General features: G+C 33.8%; 1 protein-coding gene across 1 annotated transcript; it reads right to left on the reverse strand.

Annotated features, from left to right (window-relative positions):
• Positions 1-3,392: 3,392 nt before the first annotated feature.
• tnnc2.2 (troponin C2, fast skeletal type, tandem duplicate 2) lies at positions 3,393-16,352 on the reverse strand. The gene is made up of 6 exons (XM_062051922.1): positions 16,244-16,352; positions 15,475-15,526; positions 13,611-13,754; positions 9,385-9,499; positions 9,178-9,314; positions 3,393-3,808 (listed from the first exon to the last, which is right to left on the reverse strand). Exons 1-6 carry the CDS (start codon positions 16,244-16,246, stop codon positions 3,777-3,779), a joined length of 483 nt encoding a protein of 160 aa, XP_061907906.1. The 5' UTR covers positions 16,247-16,352; the 3' UTR covers positions 3,393-3,776.
• Between the last annotated feature and the right edge of the window lie 75 nt (positions 16,353-16,427).

The following is a 16,427-nucleotide window of genomic DNA, read 5'->3' on the forward strand; positions in this document are numbered from 1 at the left end:
TGGGAAAGGTGGCAATAAATACTGATAAAGTTGAGGAATGCTCATCAAACACTTATTTGGAACATCCCACAGGTGAACACCCAAATTGGGAACAGGTGGGTGCCATGATTGGGTATAAAAGTAGATTCCATGAAATGCTCAGTCATTCACAAACGAGGATGGGGCGAGGGTCACCACTTTGTCAACAAATGCGTGAGCAAATTGTTGAACAGTTAAAGAAAAACCTTTCTCAACCAGCTATTGCAAGGAATTTAGGAATTTCACCATCTACGCTCCGTAATATCATCAAAGGGTTCAGAGAATCTGGAGAAATCACTGCACGTAAGCAGCTAAGCCCGTGACCTTCCATCCCTCAGGCTGTACTGCATCAACAAGCGACATCAGTGTGTAAAGGATATCACCACATGGGCTCAGGAACACTTCAGAAACCCACTGTCAGTAACTACAGTTGGTCGCTACAACTGTAAGTGCAAGTTAAAACTCTCCTATGCAAGGCGAAAACCGTTTATCAACAACACCCAGAAACGCCGCCGGTTTCGCTGGGCCTGAGCTCATCTAAGATGGACTGATGCAAAGTGGAAAAGTGTTCTGTGGTCTGACGAGTCCACATTTCAAATTGTTTTTGGAAACTGTGGACGTCGTGTCCTCCGGACCAAAGAGGAAAAGAACCATCCGGATTGTTCGAGGCGCAAAGTTGAAAAGCCAGCATGTGTGATGGTATGGGGGTGTATTAGTGCCCAAGACATGGGTAACTTACACATCTGTGAAGGCGCCATTAATGCTGAAAGGTACCTACAGGTTTTGGAGCAACATATGTTGCCATCCAAGCAACGTTACCATGGACGCCCCTGCTTATTTCAGCAAGACAATGCCAAGCCACGTGTTACATCAACGTGGCTTCATAGTAAAAGAGTGCGGGTACTAGACTGGCCTGCCTGTAGTCCAGACCTGTCTCCCATTGAAAATGTGTGGCGCATTATGAAGCCTAAAATAGCACAAGGGAGACCCCCGGACTGTTGAACAACTTAAGCTGTACATCAAGCAAGAATGGGAAAGAATTCCACCTGAGAAGCTTCAAAAATGTGTCTCCTCAGTTCCCAAACGTTTACTGAGTGTTGTTAAAAGGAAAGGCCATGTAACACAGTGGTGAACATGCCCTTTCCCAACTACTTTGGCACGTGTTGCAGCCATGAAATTCTAAGTTAAATATTATTTGCAAAAAAAAAACAAAGTTTATGAGTTTGAACATCAAATATGTTGTCTTTGTAGTGCATTCAATTGAATATGGGTTGAAAATGATTTGCAAATCATTGTATTCAGTTTATATTTACATCTAACACAATTCCCCAACTCATATGGAAACGGGGTTTGTACAAAGATACAAACCATTGCTATTTCGACATCGAGTCAACACATTTAGAGCAGCAGTTTATTTCATTCCAAAATATCAGATACATTTTTATACTTAGCAAACTCATCCCGCAGGCCGGATAAAACCTGTTCGCGGGCCTTACGTTTGACACCCCTGCTCTATTGGTTCCTGGCGAACTTGCAGTCATAACTCTCCCTCGTACATCGCGCTTCACTCTTGCGGATTTTGAATTAAGCATTTTATTAAATGAACTAAAGATCTTAAAACTGCAGTCCTATTGGCCACTGGATGTGATTAGACCAGTTCAGTATTGTGGGCTCTGATTGGCTAAGCCGCTTGCAGCATTACTATATTGAATTGAGTGTTGAGGTGACTAAATGGTGTTGTTTCATCTCTAGAAGAATGTCATACTGTTAAAAAAAAGGTATTTAGAAGGTCAAACAGTTTTGTATGCGCTATCTGTAAAAATACTTGATTTATAAATAATAAATCCTACTTTGCAAAATTGATTTACCATAGTTAGCATCCTCATCATGGTGCCCAACTCTCTGGTGCATGTCGAACATGTCAAAGGCGGCCTTGAACTCTTCACAAACACAAAAACGAAGAGACAAAAAAAGACAACAAAACAAACAGACACAAGAAAGAAAAAAACAAGACAAAAAACAACAAAAAATACAATAACAAAAGACAAAAAAAAAGACAAAAAGACAAAATTAAAAAGACACGAAAAAACCAAGACAAAAAACACAACAAAAAACTAAAATGAGACAAAAATACAAAACCAAAAGGCAAAAGTAAAACACAAAAAAATCCCAGAAGACAAAAAAACATGATAAAAGAACACGAAAAAAAAGAAGAGACACAAAATACAATAACAAAAGACAAAAAAACTGAAGAAAAGACAAAATGAAAAAGACACAAAAAAACCAAGACAAAAAACACAACAAAAACAAAAAACGAGACAAAAATACGAAACCAAAAGACAAAAGTAAAACACAAAAAAATCCCAGAAGACAAAAAACCTGACAAAAGAACACGAAAAAAAATAGTGACACGAAATACAAAAATAAAAGACAAAAACAAGACAACAAAACAAAACACACAAAAAGAAAAAGAAAAAATACAATAACCTTAAGACAAAAAACACAAAAACAAGACAAAAATACAAAAAACAAAAGACAAAAAAAAAAAAAAAAAACTAAAATAAAACACAAAAAATCCCAAAAGACAAAAAACAAATGACAAAAAAACATGACAAAAAACACGACAAAAATAAAAGAAACACAAATACATAAACAAAAGGAAAAAATAAGACAAAAAAACAGAACACACAAAAAATAAAAATATAAAAAAATACATTAACAAAAGACAAAAAGATGAAAAATAAAAGACGGAAAAAAAGGGCCCGGAAAAAATTAAAAGCAAACGAGGGATTACTGTATAGCTGTACCTATTTAACTGTACCTATACTAACACTACTACTAATATATTATATTTATATAATTATATATGATACATATACATATATATATATATATATATATATATATATATATATATATATATATATATATATATATATATATATATATATATATATATATATATATATATATATAACAAAAATTATTCTCTAAATTCAGCCCAAATTTTATATATATATATATATATATATAACAAAAATTATTCTCTAAATTCAGCCCAAATTTACTGAAAGAACAAAAAAGTCAGCCTTTGTCCCATGGGGAATCTTCTATATGGTAAAAGAGAATTTATATTTAGTCTGCTGTACTGAAATATAGTGCTTAAAAACTACATGTGATGGAAACTATCACTCACAATCCTATAGAGAGAGATTCTATGAATTAAAATAATGATCATGTGGTTGATTACATTTATGCATGATGATTTCATATGTTATGGCCACAGTTCTGAGTAAGACCTTTGTTACAAACAGTAAAGTAATAAATTAGTCAATGTTTTGTAACACACCATTCTGAAAAGACCTGGACAAAAAGAAGAAACAATCATTTTATTGATATGTGAGTGTGTTGTTGATGGATTGTGTTGACCAACAGGTCAACTTCTTTGCACAGTGGAAGAGGAGGGATTGGTCTAACAGCAGCAGCATGTTCTATCTACACTACGTCTGTAGAGCTTGACCAGTGAGAGAAGAAAAGGCGGAGGAGGACAGCCGTGGTCCTCCTTGCATCTTTACTGGAATCCATCGGCTGTGTAGCCCACTTCCATCAGGCTGTCCTAGCTTTCTGTAGAGGATGGAAGATGGAGGATGGAGGAGCGCGGGGGACAGTGAAAGACGAGGTCTTGGTGCTGAGATGAATTCCAAATGGAGGTTTCGTTCACAGGGTGAGGAGGAATGTCCATGAATTTGTCTGCTTCTTTACTGCACATTCTCCATCATCTTCAGGAATTCTGGTGGACACAACATGGGCGTATTTATTAAGATGCATCACTGTAGCATTCTGCTAATCAAAGATCATATATATGACAGGAGCCCTTTCGTGTCTTTAGGGACCGCCTGCAAAACTGCTAGTCAAAGATCATGTATATACCAGGAGCATGCTGCTGTTTTATTTTGTTTTTGTAATGTAGTTTTTATTGACGTCCAGTGTCAGTCATTTCTATCCATTACATCATATTTGCGTACATCATACATCTATTGTTTGCCCTGAATGTCAAAATAATATTTTTTTTTGTTTATATATGTTTTAAAGACCTACTGTAAAAATAGTAGTCAAAGATCATATACATGACAGGAGCACTTTGCGGTTTTCAAAGACCTACTGTAAAAACCCTATTCAAAGATCATATATATGACAGTAGCACTCAGGTGTTTTTAAAGACCTACTTTCCAAAACAGTAGTCAAAGATCATACATATGACAGGAGCACTTTGTTGTTTTTAAAGACCTACTGTAAAAACAGTAGTCAAAGATCATATATATGACAGGAGCACTTTGCTGTTTTTAAAGACCTACTGTAAAAACAGTAGTCAAAGATCATATATATGACAGGAGCACTTTGCTGTTTTTAAAGACCTATTGTAAAAACAGTAGTCAAAGATCATATATATGACAGGAGCACTTTGCTGTGTTTAAGGACCTACGGTAAAAACAGTAGCCAAAGATCATATATATGACAACAGCACTTTGCTATTTTTAAAGACCGACTGTAAAAACAGCAGTCAAAGATCATATATATGACAGGAGCACTTTGCTGTTTTTAAAGACCTACTGTAAAAACAGCAGTCAAAGATCATATATATGACAGGAGCACTTTGCTGTTTTTAAAGACCTATTGTAAAAACAGTAGTCAAAGATCATATATATGACAGGAGCACTTTGCTGTGTTTAAGGACCTACGGTAAAAACAGTAGCCAAAGATCATATATATGACAACAGCACTTTGCTGCTTTTAAAGACCGACTGTAAAAACAGCAGTCAAAGATCATATACATATGACAGGAGCACTTTGCGGTTTTTAAAGACCTATTGTAAAAACAGCAGTCAAAGATCATATATATGACAGGAGCACTTTGCTGTTTTTAAAGACCTACTGTAAAAACAGCAGTCAAAGATCATATATATGATAGGAGCACTTTGCTGTTTTTAAGTACCTATTGTAAAAACAGTAGTCAAAGATCATATATATGACAGGAGCACTTTGCTGTTTTTAAGGACCTACGGTAAAAACAGTAGCCAAAGATCATATATATGACAACAGCACTTTGCTATTTTTAAAGACCGACTGTAAAAACAGCAGTCAAAGATCATATACATATGACAGGAGCACTTTGCTGTTTTTAAAGACCTACTGTAAAAACAGCAGTCAAAGATCATATATATGACAGGAGCACTTTGCTGTTTTTAAAGACCTATTGTAAAAACAGTAGTCAAAGATCATATATATGACAACAGCACTTTGCTATTTTTAAAGACCAACTGTAAAAACAGCAGTCAAAGATCATATACATATGACAGGAGCACTTTATCAATTTAAGTGGACCCCGACTTAAACAAGTTGAAAAACTTATTCGGGTGTTACCATTTAGTGGTCAATTGTACAGAATATGTACTTCACTGTGCAACCTACTAATAAAAGTCTCAATCAATCAATCAAATGCTGTTTTTAAAGACCTACTGTAAAAACAGCAGTCAAAGATCATATATATGACAGGAGCACTTTGCTGTTTTTAAAGACCTATTGTAAAAACAGTAGTCAAAGATCATATATATGACAGGAGCACTTTGCTGTGTTTAAGTACCTATTGTAAAAAGAGTAGTCAAAGATCATATACCGGTATATGACAGGAGCACTTTGCTGTGTTTAAGGACCTACTGTAAAAACAGCAGTCAAATATCATATATATGACAGGAGCACTTTGCTGTTTTTAAGGACCTACTGTAAAAACAGTAGCCAAAGATCATATATATGACAGGAGCACTTTGGTGTTTTTAAGGTCCTACTGTAAAAACAGTAGTCAAAGATCATATATATGACAGGAGCACTTTGCTGTTTTTAAAGACCTACTGTAAAAACAGCAGTCAAAGATCATATATATGACAGGAGCACTTTGTTGTTTTTAAGGACCTACTGTAAAAACAGTAGTCAAAGATCATATATATGACAGGAGCGCTTTGCTGCTTTTAAAGACCTGTAAAAACAGTAACCAAAGATCATATATATGACAGGAGCGCTTTGCTGTTTTTAAAGACCTACTGTAAAAACAGCAGTCAAAGATCATATATATGACAGGAGCACTTTGCTGTGTTTAAGGACCTACGGTAAAAACAGTAGCCAAAGATCATATATATGACAGGAGCACTTTTCTGTTTTTAAGGACCTACTGTAAAAACAGTAGTCAAAGATCATATATATGACAGGAGCACTTTGCTATTTTTAAAGACCTACTGTAAAAACAGCAGTCAAATATCATATATATGACAGGAGCACTTTGCTGTTTTTAAGGACCTACTGTAAAAACAGTAGCCAAAGATCATATATATGACAGGAGCACTTTGGTGTTTTTAAGGTCCTACTGTAAAAACAGTAGTCAAAGATCATATATATGACAGGAGCACTTTGCTGTTTTTAAAGACCTACTGTAAAAACAGCAGTCAAAGATCATATATATGACAGGAGCACTTTGCTGTTTTTAAAGACCTATTGTAAAAACAGTAGTCAAAGATCATATATATATGACAACAGCACTTTGCTATTTTTAAAGACCGACTGTAAAAACAGCAGTCAAAGATCATATACATATGACAGGAGCACTTTGCTGTTTTTAAAGACCTACTGTAAAAACAGCAGTCAAAGATCATATATATGACAGGAGCACTTTGCTGTTTTTAAAGACCTATTGTAAAAACAGTAGTCAAAGATCATATACATGACAGGAGCACTTTGCTGTTTTTAAAGACCTATTGTAAAAACAGTAGTCAAAGATCATATATATGACAGGAGCACTTTGCTGTGTTTAAGTACCTATTGTAAAAAGAGTAGTCAAAGATCATATATATGACAGGAGCACTTTGCTGTGTTTAAGGACCTACTGTAAAAACAGCAGTCAAATATCATATATATGACAGGAGCACTTTGGTGTTTTTAAGGTCCTACTGTAAAAACAGTAGTCAAAGATCATATATATGACAGGAGCACTTTGCTATTTTTAAAGACCTACTGTAAAAACAGCAGTCAAATATCATATATATGACAGGAGCACTTTGCTGTTTTTAAAGACCTATTGTAAAAACAGTAGTCAAAGATCATATATATATGACAACAGCACTTTGCTATTTTTAAAGACCGACTGTAAAAACAGCAGTCAAAGATCATATACATATGACAGGAGCACTTTGCTGTTTTTAAAGACCTACTGTAAAAACAGCAGTCAAAGATCATATACATGACAGGAGCACTTTGCTGTTTTTAAAGACCTATTGTAAAAACAGTAGTCAAAGATCATATATATGACAGGAGCACTTTGCTGTGTTTAAGTACCTATTGTAAAAAGAGTAGTCAAAGATCATATATATGACAGGAGCACTTTGCTGTGTTTAAGGACCTACTGTAAAAACAGCAGTCAAATATCATATATATGACAGGAGCACTTTGGTGTTTTTAAGGTCCTACTGTAAAAACAGTAGTCAAAGATCATATATATGACAGGAGCACTTTGCTGTGTTTAAGGACCTACTGTAAAAACAGCAGTCAAATATCATATATATGACAACAGCACTTTGGTGTTTTTAAGGTCCTACTGTAAAAACAGTAGTCAAAGATCATATATATGACAGGAGCACTTTGCTGTTTTTAAAGACCTACTGTAAAAACAGCAGTCAAAGATCATATATATGACAGGAGCACTTTGTTGTTTTTAAGGACCTACTGTAAAAACAGCAATCAAAGATCATATATTTGACAGGAGCGCTTTGCTATTTTTAAAGACCTACTGTAAAAACAGCAGTCAAAGATCATATATATGACAACAGCACTTTGCTATTTTTAAAGACCTACTGTAAAAACAGCAGTCAAAGATCATGTATATGACAGGAGCATTTTGCTGTTTTTAAAGACCTACTGTAAAAACAGTAATCAAAGATCATATACAGTATATATGACAGGAGCACTTTGCTATTTTTAAAGACCTACTGTAAAAACAGCAGTCAAAGATCATATATATGACAGGAGCACTTTGCTGTTTTTACGTACCTACTGTAAAAATAGTAGTCAAAGATCATATATATGACAGGAGCATTTTTCTGTTTTTAAATACCTACTGTAAAAACAGTAGTCAAAGATCATATATATGACAGGAGCACTTTGCTGTTTTTAAAGACCTACTGTAAAAACAGCAGTCAAAGATCATATATATGACAGGAGCACTTTGCTATTTTTAAAGACCTACTGTAAAAACAGCAGTCAAAGATCATATATATGACAGGAGCACTTTGCTATTTTTAAAGACCTACTGTAAAAACAGCAGTCAAAGATCATATATATGACAGGAGCACTTTGCTCTTTTTAAAGACCTACTGTAAAAACAGCAGTCAAATATCATATATATATATATGACAGGAGCACTTTGCTATTTTTAAAGACCCACTGCAAAAACAGCAGTTTTAAAGACCTACTGTAAAAACAGCAGTCAAAGATCATATATATATGACAGGAGCCCTTTGCCTTTTTTAAAGACCTACTGTAAAAACAGCAGTCAAAGATCATACATGTATATATTACAGGAGCACTCTGCTGGTTTTAAAGACCTACTGTAAAAACAGCAGTCAAAGATCATATATATGACAGGAGCACTTTTCTGTTTTTAAGTACCTACTGTAAAAACAGTAGTCAAAGATCATATATATGACAGGAGCACTTTGCTATTTTTAAAGACCTACTGTAAAAACAGCAGTCAAAGATCATATAAATGACAGGAGCACTTTGCTGTTGTTAAAGACCTACTGTTTAAACAGTAGTCAAAGATCCTATATATGACAGGAGCACTTTGCTATTTTTAAAGACCTACTGTAAAAACAGCAGTCAAAGATCATATAAATGACAGGAGCACTTTGCTGTTGTTAAAGACCTACTGTTTAAACAGTAGTCAAAGATCCTATATATGACAGGAGAGCATTGCTGATGTCAAGGAACTACTGTAAACAGTCTCCTCAAAGATTGTCTATTAAAAGTAGCTCATAGGAAATGCAGCTCGACAGGAAGTTGGAAGAAGTGGAGAGCACGGAGAGCAGGAAGTAAGAAGCTGAGATGACGTCATCGTACCGTCAAAGTCCAGCATGCCGTCAGCGTTCTTGTCCCCGTCCTTCATCAGCTCATCGATCTCGTCCTCCGTGATTGGCTCGCCGGTGCTGCGGATGATCAGAGAGAACTCCTCCCTGTCGATGTAGCCGTCTCCGTTCCTGCACATGCGCACATCCATCAACACGCGCTGGTCACCGCAACGTGAGGTAAGAAGGCAAAGATCGTTACTTGTCGAAGACGCGGAAACACTCCGCCAACTCTTCCTCGCTCTTGCCGGCCTGGTCCTCCTTGAGCAGCCTCACCATCATCACCAAGAACTCCTCGAAGTCGATGGTGCCGCTGCCTGGGAGGGTAAAGACCTCAGGTAGACATTCATCCTAACCAATTACTCTTTGGAGGGCTTTCATTTTGAAAAGTCGCAGCATTGAGCAATGCAATTTCCTGTGTGACATCTTGGTGGGGTTTACTATCTGAAAAAAGTAAAATTGTTGACTGGTAAAAAAAAAAAAAGAATGATTAAATAAATGCATAAAATCATGTGCCGATTTCAGATGTCTTTTATTTTGAAAAGCCACACCAAAGTGCAATTACGGTAACTGGATGAGTGATGAAACTTGTGTGACATCATAACTCATTCTGTTGTCTAACATAAATTAAATAGTTGACTGGTGAAATAAAAATGATTAAATATATGCTTAAAATCATTGTGAAAAAGTAATATATGCAGATTTTATTTTGAAAAGCCACACCAAAGTGCAATTAACTGGATGAGTGATGAAACTTGTGTGACATCATAACTCATTCTGTTGTCTAACATAAATTAAATAGTTGACTGGTGAAATAAAAATGATTAAATATATGCTTAAAATCATTGTGAAAAAGTAATATATGCAGATTTTATTTTGAAAAACCACAACAAAGCCCAATGAACTGAATGAGTGATGAAAATTGTGTGACATCATAATTAATTCTGTTGTCTAACATAAATTAAATATATGACGGGTGAAATAAAAATGATTTCAGATAAATCTTTAAAATCAGTGTGGAAGAGTCGTACGTGCAGATTAGAGAGAGCTTTTATTGTGAAAAGTCGCTGCATTGAGCAATGCAGCTTCCTGTGTGATATCTTGGTGGGGTTTACTATCTGGAAAAAGTAAAATTGTTAACTGGTTAAAAAAAAAGACTGATTAAATAAATGCTTAAAATCAGTGTGAAAAAGTCATGTGCCGATTTCAGATGTCTTTTATTTTGAAAAGCCACAACAAAGTGCAATGAACTGAATGAGTGATGAAAATTGTGTGACATCATAATTCATTCTGTTGTCTAACATAAATTAAATATATGACGTGTGAAATAAAAATTATTTGAGATAAATCTTTAAAATCAGTGTGGAAGAGTCGTACGTGCAGATTAGAGAGAGCTTTTATTGTGAAAAGTCGCTACATTGAGCAATGCAGCTTCCTGTGTGACATCTTGGTGGGGTTTACTATCTGAAAAAAGTAAAATTGTTGACTGGTAAAAAAAAAAAGAATGATTAAATAAATGCATAAAATCAGTGTGAAAAAGTCATGTGCCGATTTCAGATGTCTTTTATTTTGAAAAGCCACACCAAACTGCAATTAACTGGATGAGTGATGAAACTTGTGTGACATCATAACTCATTCTGTTGTCTAACATAAATTAAATAGTTGACTGGTGAAATAAAAATGATTAAATATATGCTTAAAATCATTGTGAAAAAGTAATATATGCAGATTTTATTTTGAAAAGCCACAACAAAGCCCAATGAACTGAATGAGTGATGAAAATTGTGTGACATCATAATTAATTCTGTTGTCTAACATAAGTTAAATATATGACTGGTGGAATAACAATTATTTGAAATAAATCTTTAAAATCAGTGTGGAAGAGTCGTGCGTGTAGATTAGAGAGAGCTTTTATTGTGAAAAGTCGCTGCATTGAGCAATGCGACTTCCTGTGTGATATCTTGGTGGGGTTTACTCTCTGGAAAAAGTACAATTGTTGACTGGTAAAAAAAAGAATATTGATTAAATAAATGCTTAAAATCACTGTGAAAAAGTAATATATGCAGATTTTATTTTGAAAAACCACAACAAAGCCCAATGAACTGAATGAGTGATGAAAATTGTGTGACATCATAATTAATTCTGTTGTCTAACATAAATTAAATATATGACTGGTGAAATAAAAATGATCTGAGATAAATCTTTAAAATCAGTGTGGAAGAGTCGTGCGTGCAGATTAGAGAGAGCTTTTATTGTGAAAAGTCGCTGCATTGAGCAATGCAACTTCCTGTGTGATATCTTGTTGGGGTTTACTATCTGGAAAAAGTATAATTGTTGACTGGTAAAATAAGTTATTTTGATTAAATAAATGCTTAAAATAACTGAAAAAGTAATGTATGCAGATTTTATTTTGAAAAACCACAACAAAGCCCAATGAACTGGATGAGTGATGAAACTTGTGTGACATCATAATTAATTATGTTGTCTAACATACGTTAAATAGTTGACTAGTGAAATAAAAACGATTTAAAATACATTTTTAAAATCCGTGTGGAAGAGTCATGCATGCAGATTTTTATTTTGAAAAATCGCATTATTGAGCCATGCAATTTCCTGTGTGACATCTTGGTGGGGTTTACTATCTGAAAAAAGTAAAATTGTTGACTGGTAAAAAAAAAAGAATGATTAAATAAATGCATAAAATCAGTGTGAAAAAGTCATGTGCCGATTTCAGATGTCTTTTATTTTGAAAAGCCACACCAAAGTGCAATTAACTGGATGAGTGATGAAACTTGTGTGACATCATAACTCATTCTGTTGTCTAACATAAATTAAATAGTTGACTGGTGAAATAAAAATGATTAAGTATATGCTTAAAATCATTGTGAAAAAGTAATACCGGTATATGCAGATTTTATTTTGAAAAACCACAACAAAGCCAAATGAACTGAATGAGTGATGAAAATTGTGTGACATCATAATTAATTCTGTTGTCTAACATAAATTAAATATATGACGGGTGAAATAAAAATGATTTCAGATAAATCTTTAAAATCAGTGTGGAAGAGTCGTGCGTGCAGATTAGAGAGCTTTTATTTTGAAAAGTCGCTGCATTGAGCAATGAAACTTCCTGTGTGATATCTTGTTGGGGTTTACTATCTGGAAAAAGTACAATTGTTGACTGGTAAAATAAGTTATTTTGATTAAATAAATGCTTAAAATCCCTGAAAAAGTAATATATGCAGATTTTATTTTGAAAAGCCACAACAAAGCCCAATGAACTGAATGAGTGATGAAACTTGTGTGACATCATAATTAATTATGTTGTCTAACATACGTTAAATAGTTGACTAGTGAAATAAAAATGATTTAAAATACATTTTTAAAATCAGTGTGGAAGAGTCATGCATGCAGATTTTTATTTTGAAAAATCGCAACATTGAGCAATGCAATTTCCTGTGTGACATCTTGGTGGGGTTTACTATCTGAAAAAAGTAAAATTGTTGACTGGTAAAAAAAAAGAATGATTAAATAAATGCATAAAATCAGTGTGAAAAAGTCATGTGCCGATTTCAGATGTCTTTTATTTTGAAAAGCCACACAAAAGTGCAATTAACTGGATGAGTGATGAAACTTGTGTGACATCATAACTCATTCTGTTGTCTAACATAAATTAAATAGTTGACTGGTGAAATAAAAATTATTAAATATATGCTTAAAATCATTGTGAAAAAGTAATATATGCAGATTTTATTTTGAAAAACCACAACAAAGCCCAATGAACTGAATGAGTGATAAAAATTGTGTGACATCATAATTAATTCTGTTGTCTAACATAAATTAAATATATGACTGGTGAAATAAAAATGATTTGAGATAAATCTTTAAAATCTGTGTGGAAGAGTCGTACGTGCAGATTAGAGAGAGCTTTTATTGTGAAAAGTCGCTGCATTGAGCAATGCAACTTCCTGTGTGATATCTTGGTGGGGTTTACTATCTGAAAAAGTAAAATTGTTGACTGGTAAAAAAAAACAATGATTAAATAAATGCTTAACATCAGTGTGAAAAAGTCAAATGTGCAGAATTTATTTTGAAAAGCCACAACAAAGCGCGATGAACTGGATGAGTGATGAAACTTGTGTGACATCCTAACTCATTCTGTTGTCTAACATAAGTTAAATATATGACTGATGAAATAAAAATGATTTGAGATAAATCTTTAAAATCAGTGTGGAAGAATCATGTGTGCAGATTAGAGAGAGCTTTTATTTTGAAAAGCCATAACAGAGTGCAATAAAACTGTGTGACATAAGCAATAGGGTCGACTGGTAACATGAGAATGATCTAAAATCAGTGTGAAAGTCTGAATGTTTGGAGCACTTTTATTTTGGAAAGCCATAATAGAGTGCTGGCAAACTTCCTGCTCACCGTCCTCATCCACCTCCTCGATGATCTCATCCAGCTCCTCTCTGGTCGGGTTCTGACCCAGCATCCTCATCACGGTGCCCAACTCCTTGGTGCTGATGTCACCGCCACCGTCCGTGTCGAACATGTCGAAGGCGGCCTTGAACTCTTCACACACACAAAAACGAGGAGACAAAAAAAAGACAAAAAGTCAACAAAACAAACACACACAAGAAAGAAAAAAACAAGACAAAAAAAGCAATAATAGAATAACAAAAGTAAAAAAGAAAAGACAACAATAGAAGACACAAACAAAACAAGACAGAAGACACAACCAAAACAAAAAACAAGACAAAAATACAAAAACAAAAGATAAAAATGAAACACAACAAAATCAGACAAAAAAAAAACAAGACAAAAAGAAAAGAAGAGACACAAATACAAAAACAAAAACAAGACAAGACAAAGCACACAAAAAAGGAAAAAAAACAAGACAAAAAACAATAAAAAAATACAATAAAAAAAACAAGACGAAAATAAAAGACACAAGAAACAAGACAAAAAACACAAGAAAAACATAAAACAAGACAAAAACACAAAAACAAAAGAAAAAAAACAAACAAAAATACAACAATAAAACACAAAAAAATCAGAGAAGACAAAAACAAATGATAAAAAAACATGACAAAAACACAACAAAAACAAAAGACAAAAACAAGACAAAAGCAAAACAAAAACAAAAAGACAAAAAACAAAAATAAGACAACAAAACAAAACATACAAAAAAGAAAAAAACAAGACAAATAAAAAACAAAAAATACAATAACAAAAGACAAAAACCAAGACAAAAAGACAAAAATAAAAGACACAAAAAAGAGACAAAAAACAACAAAAACAAAAAACAAGACAAAAACACAAAAACAAAATAAAAAAACAAAACAAAAATATAAAAATAAGACAACAAAACAAAACATACAAAAAAACAAACAAGACAAAAACCAACAAAAAATACAATAACAAAAGACAAGACAAAAAGATGAAAATAAAAGACACAAAGAAGAGACAAAAAACAACAAAAACAAAAAACAAGACAAAAACACAAAAACAAAAGAAAAAAACAAAACAAAAAGACAAAAATAAAACAAAAAAATCAGAGAAGACAAAAAACAAATGACAAAAAAACATGACAAAAAGCGAAGAAGACACACAAATGCAAAAACAAAAGAAAAAAACATAAGGACAAACAACAAACAAAAACAAGGCACAAACAAAAGAAAACTAAAAAGATGAACATGAGTGTGGAGTTTCTCATGTGTGGGATCATGTTTGAAAGAAGTACAGCAGATAGTAAGAGTGTTTGGGACTTCCGCTTCCTGACGCTCTTCGTGTCCTTCCACACATTTCGTGTGGCGGCTGAGGCTTCTCACCCACATGGTGTGTGTGTGGGTGTGTGTGTGTGTGAGTGTGTGTGTGAGTGTGTGTGTGACTACAGCAGCTACTCTTTCAAAAATATTCTGTCAAAACTTACATCATCTTTTCTCTTTTTTAAATGGCCAAATCTGCCTAGTAACAAGCGTGTGACAAGATAAACGTTGCTAATTCACGTTCTTGTAGTGTAAAATTGTTAAAAAAAATCAAAACAAATCTGGAAAAACAGCTTTTTGTTGTAATATTATCATCATGTAATGTGTTTTAAAATAACACTCACTCGGCTTATTTCCTATAACATTTGATATTTTTTGTTGGTGTTTTTTGATGCGCCAAAAACTGCCCAGCAACAGGAGGCCAAATAGTTGTGCTTAAAGTGGTTTCAAGCTAGGTAAAATAATCATTTTGGAATATAATCACAAGATTATATATCGTAATATGAGCTCATTTGTGTACATACCAGCCAGCATTTCCTCGCTCAGATAGGAGCGGGCCTCTTGTTGCGCGTCAGTCTGGAAAAAGAAGCATTTGGATCATATTTTTCCACACATATTTCAATGTTTAATCATCGCCAACATTCCCAGATATGCACGCTTAAACCTAGAGATACGTGATTGTGATGATATTATCCGAGCAGCAGCAGTATGCAGCATCTAAAAAGGCTGCGGTTACTGAGCTGGCTGTAAATGAGCTCAGCTATTTCCGGCTCAACACATCAGGCGGTGCTGCCTTTGGCCTGCAGACATTTAATCCTCCGCTATTTGTCACTCAAGCGGAATCCGCACCTGAGCAGCTGCAGAATTGCACCATCAATCTTCATAAACGTACATTAAAAAAATGATTAAAAACAATTTTAATCTGTGGATTTACCTTCAACATGCCAGAAAATGATTTATAGACTGTTATTGATTTGCGTCAAAATGAGAAAATATACTATTATTATACATAGTTATAATTTTATAGCTACAAAGAAGAATTTTTAAATATTTAAAAAAATATATATTAAAAAAATGACAGCAAAACAGTATTTAAATTTTTTTTTTTTTTAAACTTACTATAAACTATTATTAAACTATTACAATTATTATTGCTGATATTTAATATAATTAAGGATCAGTTATGGGGTTTCACCGCACATATATATATATATATATATATATATATATATATATATATATATATATATATATATATATATATATATATATATATTATTCAAAGTTTCTTACCATAATGCTGGAATATTTTTTCCCCCCCTAGATATCCAAGGAAAAGGGCCCAGAGGAGCGGTCAGTCGGTGTCAGCCAACAGAGAGACTAGACGTAAGGTCAAGCTTCACACACACTTTAAACCGGGCGACTAGGCCCCGCCCCCTTCTTGACACAGGTCCTCCACATTTGGTCCGTTGAACTT

The sequence above is a fragment of the Entelurus aequoreus genome, linkage group LG07 (assembly GCF_033978785.1).
Source record: "Entelurus aequoreus isolate RoL-2023_Sb linkage group LG07, RoL_Eaeq_v1.1, whole genome shotgun sequence".
Lineage (NCBI taxonomy): Eukaryota > Metazoa > Chordata > Actinopteri > Syngnathiformes > Syngnathidae > Entelurus > Entelurus aequoreus.